Source organism: Cydia strobilella, chromosome Z (genome assembly GCF_947568885.1).
Source record: "Cydia strobilella chromosome Z, ilCydStro3.1, whole genome shotgun sequence".
In the NCBI taxonomy this organism is placed as follows: Eukaryota; Metazoa; Arthropoda; class Insecta; order Lepidoptera; family Tortricidae; genus Cydia; species Cydia strobilella.
In genome coordinates this window covers 53,932,647-53,949,792 of record NC_086068.1, presented here as the reverse complement: position 1 = coordinate 53,949,792, position 17,146 = coordinate 53,932,647, and the positions used below count along the sequence as shown (strand labels likewise).

The 17,146-nt window shown below is 35.8% G+C and overlaps 1 protein-coding gene across 1 annotated transcript in view; it reads left to right on the top strand.

Moving 5' to 3' along the window:
- The first annotated feature begins 1,881 nt into the window (after positions 1-1,881).
- The window catches only part of LOC134755148 (voltage-dependent calcium channel type A subunit alpha-1), an 84,485-nt gene continuing 69,220 nt past the window's right edge, over positions 1,882-17,146 (top strand). The window contains 2 exon segments of the mRNA XM_063691634.1: positions 1,882-1,994; positions 8,808-8,942. Coding sequence (XP_063547704.1) covers positions 1,984-1,994; positions 8,808-8,942 — 146 coding nt within the window. The 5' untranslated portion in view covers positions 1,882-1,983.

Below are 17,146 nucleotides of genomic sequence, written 5' to 3'. Positions count from 1 at the left end.
AATTTTGACAAAAGAGTGCGTATGTGCCAGCAAAGCCTAGGAGGACATTTGCCTGACGTATTATTCCACAAATAACCCTATTTTATGTATTTCAAGATTTTATATACAAATATATTATAACGAAAAAAAAAAATTGTTTTCATCAATTTCAAATTTTGCGTCCTTTTTGGGACACCCTTTATGTACCCAGGTCGTTAACTTTTATTGTATTGTCCACAGAAGAGACCTTCTTTGAAAAGCGTTTGACCCAATTATCACGAATTAAAGGGTAGCAAAATTTTCGGGTAGCGGCACTGATTTTAATAGCTGCCTAGCTACCCGAATTGAAATAGTAGATTGTGTCACAAGGGAGCAAAATGGCATATTTACGGCGAGGGCGTATATTAAATCTTGAACGAAGCGAAGGATTCTATAATTGAATCCTAAGCGTAGCGAGGGATTCTAAAATAGAATCCTGAGCGTAGTGAGGGATTCAAGTGTTACGCCCAAGGTGGAAATAATTTTGCTACCATGTGACACATACTGTTTTTCACATCACCTATGAGGAAATTGTTATGTTCCAAAATATTATTTAACCTTAAAAAATTATATGCAAAAAAGAAAAAAAATCATGTCCTAGAACAGAAAAGTGCCACTTTGATCCCTCATAGCAGGGAAGAAAAGTGCCACTATGATCCCTCCTAGTGGGGAAGAAAAAGTCCTTTATCGAATAGGTGATGTGAAAAATCCTTTTGTAAGTTTATAGTAGGTACTGTTACAATAGTACATTTCGATGCTAGGGCGGAAAGTATGTCATCACTCCAGGAGTACCGAGATATCTTGCCACGAGCCGTAGGCGAGTGGCAAGACTCGGGACGAGTGAAGAATGACATTTCCGGACGTGTATCGAACGACGTTTTTTAATACAGTTGCGAAAAAATGATAAAAACAACAAGTAAGAAATAAAAACTTTGGAAACTTAAAACGCCTCTTAGTAGGTAGTAAAAGTAAGAAAAACGCCTCTTCTTTGACAGGCGTTTCGGCAGCTATTCCGTTCCATTCAGACAACTTATTAAGAACGGTTTTTCAATATTCAATATTAAAAAATAAACGTGTTATAATGGTGATGAGGTAAGTAATTAAATTATAAAATATGTATATTTTTCGTATTCTTACATTAACAGTAGGTTTTAATGTTGATTACGACGTTTAAAGGAAACTAATATTAACACTCATCAATAAGTAGTCATGAATTGGAACAAGTCATCATCTTCCTCGCGTTATCCCGGCATTTTGCCACGGCTCATGGGAGCCTCGGGTCCGCTTGACAACTAATCCTAAGAATTGGCGTAGGCACTAGTTTTTACGAAAGCGATTGCCATCTGACCTTCCAACCCAGAGGGGGAAACTAGGCCTTGTTAGGATTAGTCCGGTTTCCTCACGATGTTTTCCTTCACCGAAAAGCGACTGGTATAAATATCAAATGATATTCCGTACATAAGTTCCGAAAAACTCATTGGTACGAGCCGGGGGTTTGAACCCGCGACCTTCGGATTGAAAGTCGCACGCTCTTACCGCTAGGCCACCAGCGCTGAATTGGAACAAGTATAAATTTAAAAAAATTGGAAAAGTAAAAAGCACTAGTTCGCGAAAACCAACTTTCCGCACGCTAAACAGCTACGTAAAGTAGCACTTTTTGAGCAACTGTATTAAAAAACATTTTATGCAAGTTATTTAGTAGCTAAAGACGTAAAGTTAATGTATTTACATACGTATTGACATCACATAATGTTTAATCTTATTAGGTGCAACATGTGGGTGACATTAAAAATCTGCCTACCTTCTCAACTATTATCATAATTCATTTATTAAAGGCTGGGTTGGACAATAGTCGCGTTTATAGTTTACGTTTTAGCATTTAGCACATATAATTTGATTTTGAATATAGTAACAAGTGATTTTTTATAAGTGAGTTGGCTACATTACAAATGCAGTCGTTTTTCTATGGATGCATCGTGAGTACATTGTGAAAATATGTTAAACGGACTGATTTCTTACTTATCACAGTGAGTGTTTGCGACGTTTGTTCTTTTGTGAAAATATGTTAAACGGACTGATTTCTAACTTATTACAGTGAGTGTTTGCGACGTTTGTTTTTTGTCTTGAAATTTATAAAGTATGTGGAATCGGCGCAAAGTATATTTCGTCGACTATAACGTCTACCGTATTCACATTAGGTTATTCACTCGCTTCAATGTTTACCAATCCAAAAGATCGACGATGCACAAATACCGGGAATAGTACTATGAACTGGCTACATTGCCATTGCTGCTCCGAAATTATGTGCTATAAAAAAAATATTATGTACAAAGGCCAAGCACACGTAAATTCCACCTAAGTAACAGTTTATTAATTTATTGCGAGCTTGCTGGAATAGGTTAGTCAAATCTGTGTTGAATATAATTTTTTTTTGTCAAAATAAAACAGCATCATTCGTTCATTTTAAAACCCTATAATTTAAACACTGTTACAGTTGTTATTTGACTAGCAACTAGCGGTGTAAACAGTCGCATCCGCTGCATAGTGCCTACGGTTGTTTACGATCAAACAGACAATCCGGAGTCTGTAATTTAGCCTTTAGCTGCAGGCCGTGTATTCCCTTTCACGAGTATCCGGTGTAACCGGTGTAACGGAACCTCCAGATACTTAGCAATTATCTGTAAATGGAGTGCTCTCTTAAACTATTTACCCGGAACAGTCAGCTCACTAGTGGTCGGCAAGCATTTGGAATGTTAACCCAGGTTTCACGGGTAGCATACATCCGATCGATGTATTTGCCTGCCTTTTGTCGACGGACGAAACTAGCAATATACCAGTGGATCTGTGAGCTGTAGACCTCGTGACAGGGATCGTAACCGATATTTAAAAATTTTGGAACATCTTTCTTAAATAATTTACATATTTCTATTTTCATTTTAAAATGGGTGTTTATTAGCCTCAATCTATTAAATTAATGATTTCAAGAAGAAAAAAACGTCACGGTTTATGATTAAACGAAATCATTAACCGTAAGTAAGTACCGATATCCGACCCCTGCCTCGCGATAAGCTTACATAAACTTAAAAATATAAAAAATACTTAAGTACATAGTTACCTAGTGGGGCTTAGTCAATTTGTGTAAAAATGTCCTATAACATTATTACAGTTTTATTATAATTATGTGTGTGTCCGTTTTCAAACTCGCGGGTCTTTCGAGCCCGGTCATTTATAAGGCGTGCGTGGGGATATAGATCCAACACGTAGAGGCCGTTTGGAGAGATTTATTATTGTAGTTACTTCGTTGAGTCATTATCTCAGCGATCTAACAATGGTCTTAGGTGTCATAGACCCTGGGCACTTAAGTCCAATTTCCACCTTTTAGAACATTTTTCAAAAAAAACGAAACGATAGATAAATTGTATTTAACTACTGAAACCCCTCACAAAATTTCACGACAATCGGTTGAGAATCTACAGGTCGCGTAGAGGAGAACATTCGGACATACGAAAGCAGTTTGCCCGTGTCCAAACGGAGACCTTTGCTAACGCTTCGGTCAATTAGTTTGAAATTCTTGATAGTTTGGTATTTTAGAATGCAGAATTCCAACTCATTCTACACTGGACAAGCCTTTATAGTCGTATCGTACGAGTAGTTGGGTTAAAGCTAAGAACAGTTCACAAACAGAGCGTGTTCTTATTTCATAACAGGTATAGTGTGACAAATTAACTAAATAAGGAAAAACCACATTGTAATATTTGATACACTATCGGTCAAGATATAATCAATTAGGTATTAAAAAATAGTAGCAATATGATAGCCCATATGGATATCTCCGTCTCCTTTTGTCACTTTCTACAGTGGAATTGAGAAAACTCATACCTACTTTCCTTTTTAGTAGGGTAAGTAAGCGCCTTGAGTATGCACTTTTCCTTATTCCTTAGGTCAAACAAAGCTGATTTGGCCCGGTAGCCACGAGATCGTACCGTGCATACCCCAAAAAGGGTGGGTGAAAGGGTCGGCTCCCCGGGTCCAATCTATGCTATATTTATTCCTGTTCTTAGCAACTGGGGCAAGTTATACATCATCTTCGTATAATTTAGGGACGAGGAATTCATTTTTGAAATAATTATTATACCTTTCCGTAAAAGAAAAATGATTTTTGTACAAAAAATTAAAATGTTATGTAATTTATTTGTAACAATTTTGGCTGTTACAATCAGATACATTTATTACCTAGTAGTAGTATTTTCTGAAATCTTTCCCGCTTTTCCAGAACTCAAAAACCGGAAATGCCATCAAATAATATAGGTATTATTATATTTATTATGCGTCATAAACGCAACCCCGTTTCCCGATAAATAAACAGAATTATTTATCCAGTTCACACTTCAAAACACCTATTAGACAAGCCTGATATCACATGCGTCGTCGCAATCAGAAGGTAGGTCAGCCGACTAGGGTCGCCGATTGCTCTATTATTGTTTGAGAACACGAGTAGCGAAGACTCAGTCGGCCGACGAGTTGCAGTCCTCCCACGCCGTACGAAAAAGCCTTAACTTGTTCATGTCTCATGGTTACGTACGGCCATTTGGTTCTGAGCAGCAAAGTGGGAGCCGGGCGAGCGGAGGCTGCAAGCGCATTCCCGCCCTGGCTCTTGGGCGCTGCGTTCGTGTCGTGCCGCCTCGCTCTTTATTGGTCTGTGCTTGTGCCCACCCCAGTTAATTTGGCTAAGAGACCATTCGTGGGTGTATAAGTGACTAAATGCAGTGCTTCTCGCAATGGGATTTTGCGCAATTACCTAAATTTTCAAGTATCGATTTAAGTTCGCGGTCGCCTATCAAGTAAATACATCGGTGAGTGATTTCAGCCGTAGTCTGCCACAAGAACATATTTAATGTAGGTTACCTATCTGCCAGGATATTAGGTTCCGTGTTCAATTTTCGCCATATCTACTTAAATAGTCCTGTATGTCTCAACCAAGGAAGGAAGTAGGAAAAATATTCTAAGTAAAAAATAGGTACTTTTATTCCCTACGGCAGAACCCGCTTGAATACGATCACGTTTAATACGATTTGCACTGGTCCCTGCAACTTGTTTTCATACATTTAATCACGACACGATTAATATTTACTCTCGCTTAAGATGTGGTCCCTTCAGAATAAACATCGGTATTAACGTTCAACTTTCATGACAGAGTACGGTTTGCATAAAAACAAATACACTAGTATTTTAAACCTTTATTTTTTATAAACAAAAAGAAAGACGCTAAAAATGTTTTAAAGTTTTGAATACTTTAAATAAATTACTAAAATTTGTTCCATGGATTTTGCAGTCATTATTTGACGTCTGTTAGAATAAATCCATTTTAAATGACTATAAGAACTGGCTGAGGACTGAAAATTATCGAACACATTTTTTTTTATTTGCATTTGCTAGTATTTTAACCTCTTTGCTTTTAGACAATTGGTTTATAATTTGTATAGTGTTATAACCACTGTTCTTTACCACATATACAAGTGTAACGCAACTTTTAAATTCCGGTTGCGGAAAAAAATATTCACTTTAGCTATTGCACTTGTTACACGCGGATTAAAAAGCGTCAATAACAGGCTTGATTTGATCATAATGTTTGTGATAATATGAGGCAGCATTTATCCACGAGTCCCATTATCACATCTGTCATGGTCACTGGTCGGAGCGGAAGAGGAATGTTTCCACATATTTGTCGAAATAGTTTTGTCCTTGAAGGAGCGTTTACTCAATTAAATCCATGTGCAATGCACGTTTACATTGAATCATACCTTTATATTGCCGAATAAGATTTGTAGCTGCTTTAGGCATCAGGAGGAGGAGGAGGAGGGATCATCATGGCATCAGTGGAAAATAATATTTAATAATTTATACAAGTGGTTGTAATATTGGTTGCCCCAAAGATCTGCAACGAGTTCTGAAGTCAGTTCTTCAAAAGTTTCATTGACAAATTTGGTTATTGTTAAATGGTTGATCACCTCCAATTAGAAGCAAATCAAGCAAATAAATGTGACTGGGTACTACTCCAGAGCTCAAACAAAAACATTTGCCACATTTTCCCTACGGAATCCGACGTTTCATCAACACTGAGATAAATCATTTTATTTTGCAATTATTGTCCGATTTCAATTTTGTTTTTTGTCACAGTTTTTACTCGTATTTTTGTTTCACTCGGCACAGTAATAGTTTCCATATTTAAAAGGTTTTCTATAAAATTTTGGGTTGACTATACTTTGTTTTTTTAAGCATAAAAAAACGGACAAGAGCGAGTTGGACTCGCCCACCGAGGGTTCCGTACTTTTTAGTATTGTTGTAGCGGCAACAAAAATACATCATCTGTGAAAATTTCAACGGTTCATGAGATACAGCCTGGTGACAGACAAACGGGCAGACGGACAGCGGAGTCTTAGTAACGGGGTCCCGTTTTTACCCTTTAGGTACGGAACCCTAAAAAGTAAAGAATCTTTACGTGATTTGTTATTGAAAATCGCTTTAAAAAATATTAACTATTACTTATGAAAACAAAAGAATATAAATTATCGTACATTGTTTATAATTGTTACATATTTGCCGTTTTCTTTTTATCAAAAGTGTGTTTTAATAAAAAACACGTCGAGATCACTTATCTTCTTTCTAATGCTAAAAAAACGAAGTATCATCATCATACCCGGAATCTTCCGAATGTCGTCCACCCAACGAGCCAACGAACGCAAGGCACTCCTGTCGTCTGAAAGTGGCCACCATTCCGTTAACATTTAGGCCCACCTGCCATTACTTTACCTGGCAACATGTCCCGCCCAGCTCCATTTAAGTTAAAAATAATTGGCCAAACCCGCAGTCTTACTTTATAATACTAGTCCCCCGCCGTGTCTGTCTGTTTGTGTGTATCGTACGTCAAATATAGGGTCTGGAAACAATATTGATTAGATATGTCAAGTGTCAAAGTGACACATTTTCTTTTTAAACAAAAACTTTTTACACTGACATCCATCTAATCCATAGTTTCTAGACCTTATAATCAGTAATTTATTTATTTATTTAAAAATTTAAAAGTTTAAATCAGGCAACAAGGCCCATATTACAAATACCTTACAGACTAACATACATTCGAGGGAAGCCAGTACTGTCAAACTGGTTTAATTTGATAGACATTCAGACGTACTCTATGAGTAACCACAGTTGAAATGAAACAGTACACAAGCTCAAATATATGCATTTTATAAACTTAAAAACTAAACACTATTTAGGCGACAAAACGGCGTGGCTCCGTTGAATCGTCTGGTCTTGTGTCAGATTCGGCAGTTTGCCCCGGAACCTCCGAAACACGACACCCTTCGGCCAGAAGTCGGAAGTCGGAAGTCGGAAGTCGGCTTCGGTCGGTCGGTCGGGTAATATATGACGTATCTTAAAGTTCGAATCAGGCCGTTTGCATTTGGTTTGCATGTTCACGATTAACTCAAAAACTATACTGAACGGATTTTCGAATGCGGTTTTTACCGATAGGTATTGATAAATAGAGATAAAAAAAATATTATAATATTGGGTGTTACAAATAAATAATAATAATATTTTAGTCTATACATGTCCCACTGATTGGGATTGGGCTAAAGTCCACACGCTAGCCCAATGCAGGTTGGGGACTTCACATAAACCTTCTTCGCATACATCCGTATGCAGGTTTCCTGACGATATTTTCCTTCGCCAAAAAGCTAGTGGTAAATATCAAATGATATTCCGTACATAAGTTCTGACAAACCCATTGGTACGAGCTACAATTTTAACCCGCGACCTCCGCATTGAAAGTCTGACATCAGATCCACTCGGCCACCAACGCCTGTTACGAATAAACTACATAAATAACTACCTATAATAAAATTAAAAAGTAAAAATTAAAGATCAATAGTGATTCTTGAGGAAGGTTTAAGTGTATAATTTGTTAAGGTTTTGAGTAACCCGTGCGAAGCAGGGGCGAGTCGCTAGCCCCTTAGGTACCTTGGATTAGTTGGATTGTTAGGCATACACGGGAGGTTTCCACTTGCCTGATTTTACACGCTAATTGCATTACCGCGATTTCTTACTACGGTTCACAATTTACCTACGGTTTTAAACATTCTAAATAATGTCGTAAAATGTGTCAATAATTGCGAAATAAAATAAAAAATATTAAGTCTATATGGAAATTTATTTTTACTCAACATTCCTAAAAACTTTCCTTTGTGTCTTTTGCCTTCACATAAGTCTTTAGTAGGGAAAATTTTCAAAACCATATAAAGATCCGGAGGCCAGAAACTTGAATTTAGCAAGAGCATTTTGTCACTATTAAAATATTTAAAAAAACCAGCCGTCCCTGATTTAACGCAAGGAGGAATGTACCTATTAAGTAGGCTATAAGCGCTGGAGAAAATTTTTATAATTCTTTAAATGGTTTTTTTTATAATATTAGTAAATTTTGGTTGTCTTTTGTTGCATTTGCGAAAACAGAGAGGAAAATATTAAGTACGCAATGGATATAATACGAGAAAATACCTCACAGTCAAAATATCAATTAGTAAGGACGGATACAGATAATACGGATATCACTTTGTCACACGGAACTTGACTCTCATTTCTGACTTTTGTATTGCCTTAATGCAATTAGTCCTATCTAGGCATATAATCCTCACAAGAAACTGGATCACTTGAGACCTAATAAGAAAAAAAAAATATCCCATTTTTTATATAAATGCAGTTTTGTTAACGTGCTGGTGCTGCGTTTCCAGGTTGGCGGCAGCGCAGGAGGCGGCGGGCGCGCAAGCGCGCGCGGCGCCAGCTGATACCATGGGCGGCGCGCATCAGCCCGCTACTCCGGGGCCCACGTCGCTCTTCATACTCTCCGACGAAAATCCTATACGGAGGTACGTCCATATTATGATATTACTAGCAACTCTTATATGCATTTGATGATTAGAAGAAGGTACACGTACGCGTACCTACAGCCGTACAGTCAGTATCAAATACACAAACACAACCCCAGTTCTATGGCAATAAAGGTTGGTTAGGAAAAACTTGGCCACTTTGGCTGTCACTATGTATTTGATGTTGATTGTACAAGTCGTACAATAATCATCAACAGTAGCGGATAGGATAACGCTTCAAAAGTATCTGGTACCCTGTGTTTTAACAGGTTTTAACTAATAGATATATATCTGTACACTACTTACAGTCCACTTTCAAAAGTATCTGGTACCCTATGTTTTAACAGGTTTTAACTAATAGATATATATCTGTACACTACTTACAGTCCACTTTCAAAAGTATCTGGTACCCTATGTTTTAACAGGTTTTAACTAATAGATATATATCTGTACACTACTTACAGTCCACTTTCAAAAGTATCAGCTATAGTTTAACATTGTTCAACATATAAGTAGATTTATATCTCGATTTTTACAGCTATCGGATAATATTAGATAATTTTGCCGCGTAGTCTCATCCGCTGCTATTGTTGCTGTACTCTTTTTACCTTTTAGGGTTTTAATAATACTTTATCTGTCGACACATGACAAAAAAAAACATAATTAAAACGAAGTTATCCAAGAACGACACCAGTTAAAATAAATAAATTTACTTGTAATGTAAATAATGTAACTTGTATTTACGTGTTAACTCGGATTTTAAACATGAAGTCAAAAATATCAAAAAGGAAAACAATAACTATGTGAAAGCCACTAGTTTTACTATTTCACTTGCATACTCGTATAAATAAACGCGTTAACTTCACGATATTATCCGCCTCTAGACTAGACTGAAGTGCCAGGGAAACGCAAAGCTAGCCATTATGGATATTGCAGTAGCAGCGTTACTTATTGCTTATAGATAGCATATAGACAAATGCATGATTAAGATAGTATGATAAAAAGTTACCATGTTTAAAATGTATCTAAAAGAAGGACTGTTTAAAAAACATAATATTTCGTCACTTTTAAACTCTATCATTTCATTAAACAAATGATGATAATAATATGTAGGTATAGGGCATGTAATAGCGAAATATATGTGGTAAATTGATTTCTGAAACCTAACTAAGTATGAATTCGCTGGTAAAATATTTTGATTAATCTTACCACCTTTTTCATGACATTCTTTCTTTTCTGGTAATACCACCAGCACGGAAATCATTAGTCATGGTCGCATTTTTATCACCTGTCATGTCATACGTCACTTTCGCACTCTCATATAAATATACACAAATTCAGGACATCGAGTAGTATAATTATTCCAAATATCAGCAAATTCTATGACCTGACCCTTTTTTCGCTGCCCGCTTGACGTGAAATGCCCCATTTGTTAGAACGTGACAGGCATGGTGACAGATGATAAAAAGGCGACCATCTTAGCCCTACTGAAAACTTAAAATTTTGTCGCAACCTTTAAGAAGCTGCTTACCGGCGAACCGACGAACTCCGAATATACCGAGATGACTCCGAATATTTTGCAGTCGTGATTTTGATGGTCGAAATTACTTTCATGAGACATATTATAAAATATAATATATATACGTCAATTAAATATACGTTACGTTTTTCTTTAAATATTTTGTGATTTTAATGCTCCAAGAAAGGTTCGTCCGTATTTATGTACCTACATACTTACACATGTAATAAACGTAGGTAGCAAGTAAAGAAAACTATGATAGTATTTGAGTGGATCGTCCATTTCTTATTGTTCTTTGTTCTGTCAGCGGGGCGACAACATTACTATAGATACAATGTAGATTATTAAAAATGTTGTATTATATTTTAGTTATATCTTGGTAGGTGACTCAGATGTTAAACTATACATACTCGTATAGGTACTATGCTCAATTCAATAGTAATACTAAGCGCCACTTGCGCCATCCATCCCACTAACCCGGGGTTAACCCGTTAAATCGTTACCAGTGTCAAAATGTACTGGTTACCATGGTAACTCCGGGTTTAACCGGTTAACCCCGGGTTTGTAAAATGTGTTAACATGGTCGTAGGTACTAAACAAGTTTCCTCATGATCTTGAAAAAGAGAATATTTTCGAAAATAATCGCTACAAAAGAAAAAAGGGTGTCCACCTCCCTCCCCCGCTAACTTATGAACCATGGGTCCAAAAAATATGAAACAGACTTCAAGTAAGTATGTAGTCGCGCGCGAGAACGCAATTCATGCTATAGTCGCAGTAGGAATTACGCAATTAAGCCAAACGGTTAGGAAACTAATAATTTAAACTACCCGTGGATAGTAATGATGTAGAATATTGACGTGTGTGTGGAGTAACTACTATACTATGTCTATGGTGTGGAGGTTCTGGAATGTCATTACCAAACGTAGGAACGTCATTATTAGTAAAGTAATTCTAAGTAATAGTGTCTGCTCTGCGTTGGCTTTAAAAAGTAAGAATGCATTGTACTCGGATGCACTTATAAGCTGGTATTTATGTATGCGTAGGTAGTATGACACATTTGACTCAAAAACGCTTTTACGTGCCCGACAGATTTACTCTTCACATCCGTGCTCGTCTTTTATAAAAGTTTGTAAAGTACTTTCAGTTTTCATTCAGCTATATAAACAACAACATAGGTACCTAATAGACTTCATCTCATTGTGTCTTAACTGCAAGCCGCGGTTTACTTGCACTGTGAAAACAATAGGGATGTCAGAACAATTTAAAGCGAAGGGGATATTCAGAGCCCTCTTTAAAGATTGAATTACGAGCAAAAGCGTAGACGGCTCTTGTTGTTAGCGATGCAGGCTTGAAATGCTGAGGCAGGCGTTTTTATAACAAAGTCCCCGCTGACAAAGTGAATTTGCCACATAACAAATTTAAGTCACATGTTAAGCGCTGTTTGTCAAGTAAGGCGTACTATACTGTAAAAGATTTTATAGCCGATAAATATCACTTTAAGCCAGTAGCTTGATCTTGATAGTATGATAAAAAGGCCATGCCAGGATAAGCTAAGTGAATCTGCCCCCAGCGAGTTTTGGCTTGTAATTTTTTTGATGATGTGGCTTTTTATTACTAACAAGTGTGCACAATTTTAGTAAAAACAAAACGAAATATGATCTTTCTTCGATTTTTTTTTCTAGCCAGCCGATTTTGACGTGCGTCACGTATGTTGTGCGTAAAGTAATGACAATTATATGACATCAATTATTGGATATATTTCTATACAAAAAACAATAAAAAAAATACAAAAAAAAATTTTTTTAAGTACTTTCAGGTCAGAGTCCGCTCCAAGTTTTTCACCAAAGCTAGCCTCTATAATAAGAGAAACGAACGTATTTACTTAACTTTATCTGTGGGAGGACAAGGTGTTTTTTTCAATTGAATACATCGCTATACATTTTCTATACCCGCTCGTTCAAGCTACTCGATTAATAACTCTTTAAAGAAACGTGCATTATTTTTCGCAGTTATATTTTTCTACGGGGCAAATGACAAAGTATCTAATATTTCATTGATTCCATATTTGTAATTGTTTTTTGTAATTTTTGGTTATTTTTATTGCTTGGAATTTTTTTACATGTAAATGTGCCCCTGTGGCCTATTTGCTGAATAAATGTCTGATGTTTGAACTATTCACGAATTTGAAATGAGTGGATGCAACTATTATTACCGACTCATGTTGGCTTAAGTATATAAGTATTTAAGTGTGGCTTGGTATGTTGAATCTTATTTCCCTAATAACACCAATTGTATTGTACGTTTTTATTTTTAAGTATTTTTAGTTTTTTTCCTACAATTGTCTTACCTAACTCTTTAGATCTTCTTTGTCTTTTTATTTTTACCAGCAACTATACTAACTTAATACACTACAATTGCATTTAAATACCAAATACTCTATTCCAGATAATATTTGACTCTAGAAGATGACAAGACCAGGTATTATGAACCTTTTCTGTGAATTTGTAATATTCTTTTTATTTAAAGTGAGTTAATTACAATATACATTTACCTAAAAGTAAGTCAAACAAAAATAAAATGCAGTTATGACATAACTAGTATTTATAGGTATTTATTTCATAAATGTATCATTTTCGTGGATTTTCGGAACGATTAATTTTGAAAATATTCACTTAATCCAAAGTTGGTATATCAAAACCCACTTGTTTTGAGTAGTCCATGTTATAATGATACCTCAAGCTATACAGTATAGAATTGAAGCAAGAAATTTACCCCACTGGTCAATTAAATTATGTATGGGATATAATTGTCTTATATTTATTTTATCACTATGTGTATGTAATATATATACGAGTAGGTACCCATGCCAAATTACATATTTTTAGTACTAACGATCTCTGAGCTAAGCCACGAATGAACAAACGGACAGATAGACAGGGTAAAACTATAGTTAACCATGGAGCCCTAAGAAGATGGAAATTTTTTTGTTAATAAAAATAATAAAAATAAAATTATTTTTTTCAGATAATAAGAAATCCATAGAGGTATCCATATAACGAATACAAAATTACAACTAACTTACATTAAACTTAGGAGTATGGATGGTATAGAAAGGATGCCAATCTCTTATGGCAGAATTGTTGCAAAGGTGATCGCTTTCAGCTTTAAATAATAGTTCCTAATCTCTCCGGTGGCGCTAGTTAGGCTCTGGGACATGAGTATAACAATGAACCATAGAAGTGCATAGAAGGCAACAAATAACCCGACCAAATTACGTAAGTTGTTTTTGGTAGTATTTCGGTGTATGGTGGCGCCGCCTAATTACTGTTTTTTGATGGACACTTTTCATACATAGAGATTTGGCTCCTTTATATAGTCTCCATGCTTAGGAGTGGATAAAATACAAGTTAAGTCAATCAGTCACATTCAAATTTAGAAAATTAACATTTAAAAGTTAAAATTTAAACATTATATACATTACAATTAAAATAAATAAATAAAATTAAAACCATTACAATTACAAATATAATTAATAATCGTGTCATTCAATTTGCAAATTATGATATGAAAGTCATTAAAATAATTGATAGATAAATGGGGCGAAAGTATTTTAATCTTCGATATTTTATTTAGGAGTAGGTTTGGAGCGAATAATTTAGAAAGGTTACTTATTGACATTGCTTATTGATTGACATGTGACACATAATTTTTTCCATAAAGAACCATTTTTGCTTTTGTGTAATCCTATGAATCCTATACTCTTTTCATCTAATCCTATCAAATGATATAACCTGTACTGAAATGACAGGTTGACAAAGTTGGTTGGTTGGTGTTTAGCTGCCGGGATAAATTGCCTGCAACCTACTTGACGGGTTATCTGTTAAATACGTTCATAGGCGTATTTCGCTATAAAGCGGAAAGAATACATTATCGGCTACAAGCGTACCGCGCAGGTCGAGCTGCCAGTGAATACGTTTGTATAAGAAATGGTATAATTTCCAAAGGCACTGCTTTTTGTTACAGCAGCTACTTCTTTATTTTTGTTGCCAGGAAAAACTAAGCATATTTTTCCCGGGAATAAAATAATTTTCTCTAGTTTTCTGTCAAAGGCGCTGATAACTTTAATAAAAAAGCATTTTACTTTACTAGAGCACTTAGCTAATGGAAAACATTTTTATTCCTTTTACAAGTTTTTATTTTCACTTTTTCATTGAAGATTTTTCATTATTATTATAGACTGATCGCCGATTGGCCCTAGTCACACCTGATTGAAAGTGAAGACAGGGCCTAAGATGGAGCTCACCGGTTCAGTAATAACCTATTCACTCTTGCTTTAAAGAGACCGAGGTCATATTGATCAGGGAATACAGATGGCGGGAGCGCATTCCACTCTTTAGCCGCCCGTACCGAAAAGGAGGAGGCAAAACGTTTCGTGCGAACAAATGGAACATGGACCACGAACGGGTGCATTCGCTCCCCGCGCCTGAATGTACGATGATGAAAAGGGGAAGGTGGAATCAGGTCGTGCAGTTCTTGTGCGCAATCACAATATCTTATCTTTCTTGTATAAAGGGTACATTATTGTAGTAGGTGATTTTAAACAGTGTGTTCAATAAGTTTAGTAAAACGAATTCAGCCCTAAACTTATGAAAGTTAGGAACGTTGACGAGCGCTTGTTCGATAATCTTTTAATTTTCCTTTTTAGGGTTCCGTACCTCAAAAGGAAAAACAAAACCCTTATAGGATGACTCGCGCGTCTGTCTGTTCGTCCGTCCGTACGTCTGTCCGTCTGGCACAGCCTCTGCTCCGAAAGTACTGGACTAATTAAGTTGAGATTGGGCACACAGATGTAAGTCTGTGATCCAAAGACGGACATGTAACGTCTACAAATAAATTTGAAACATCGGGGCTACTTTTGGGGGGGAGTAAATGAGAAAATTAAAAAACAAAGTTTTGCAAACTATATAGTATCATATATCCAATGAAAGGGCTTATTGTGAGAACCTCAAAATTTTATTTATATTTTTTTTATAAGTTTAGAAGTTATTAAAGAAAATATGCAAAAAATGACAATCCCCTTTTTATCTCCGAACTACTGGGTCTAAAATTTTGAAAAAAATACGTATTAGTTTTTTACCTAAAGATGTCAGGAAAATATTAGAAATATAGAGTCAAGCGTGAATCGGACTTAAGAACAAAAATGCGGTTAAGCTGTTTTAGGGACACATCCGCAATGGTTTACGTGAAACGTGGTGTTATTGTTATTGTGTGATGTACCCTTAAAACGCTAGTCCGACTCGCACTTGGCCGGTTTTTTTTTTGTAAATAGACCAACAGCCTAGTAAAGATCCGGTTTCGCGAAACATAACATTATAATAGCATATTTTTATTTACTTCATTCTGATTCGATATTTTTATATAATATATGCAAGAATCCTACAAATTTTTCACCTGGAAGGCAGTTTATAGGCCATTTTTTGCTAAAATAAGTGCCGCTTTTTAAATTCATATATGAATAAATATTTTGATTAGAGCGTACCTATTATCGACATTTTAATCAGTAAAAAGTTAAGTCGAACAATAGTACGAGTTACATTTATAAAGAGGCTATTATGGTTATTATCTTTTTATTTTATTTATAGACCATGTGTTTCATAGTTAGTAGGGTGAGGAGGAAGGGGCACATCCTTTAAAATTTTCGTAACGATTATTCCCATAAATACCTATTCAACTTTTCTTTAAGACTTATCTAGTAATGCGCCACGCGTCATTACATAAGTCTTTTTGTATCTTTTGTTACGTTTATAAAACAGTGCAGGTCAGCGGAAGTTCGCAATGTCTTAAGAAATTATTCCGTAAACAAGTTTGTAGGCCAGTGCAAATCGATATCGCATCTGTGTCAACGAGCTCAGTGCTGAACGTGCAGCACTGCCGTCACAAGAATGTCATTTAGTTTTGTAAGCAAAAGAAGCTGAGCGCCGGCATTTCCATGATGAATTGAACACAAGTTTATTGTTAACAGAGTACCTAAGACTGCCACTTACAATAGTTATTTACGATACAAGTGCGGAAAAGAGGAAATTCGAAACGAGTGGCGATAAATTAAAACACGACCGCAGGGAGTGTTTTAAATCGACACGAGTTGCGAATTACCTATCCGCACGTGTATCGTACAACGTTTTACAGTACATATGGCCCTTTAAACTTTCGACATATGCACGAAAAGTGCTCTTTTACGCACTAGTGCGAGAAAGTAGCAACATATGTACTGTAAAATATATTACTGTATAGGAATTAACACGGTTTATACTTAATTTTCATTTAGCTCGCTTTTGACATTGACATAAAGTTTGTTCTAACTAACTAATCCAAGATTCGAGCCACGACAATGCGTGACGATCGAATTATTTCCCCACACTAGCTCGGAAAGCCGTATTTTATCCTTTAAAATAAGCGGGTAAAAACGCATTTTATCCACTAGTGGGGAAAGTTATTTAATCTTGGATGGAGCATGTTTAAGTAGCTTTTGACAGATAAGAAAACGTAAAACGCTCATATTAATGGTTCGTTCGATATTAATTATCATAAATAAATGGTTTGAGAATTTAATAAAAAATACCAAATTTAGCTTTATTTAATGATTTTAAGTCATAAACCTTAAAATTCCATAAGAAACATTTGTTTT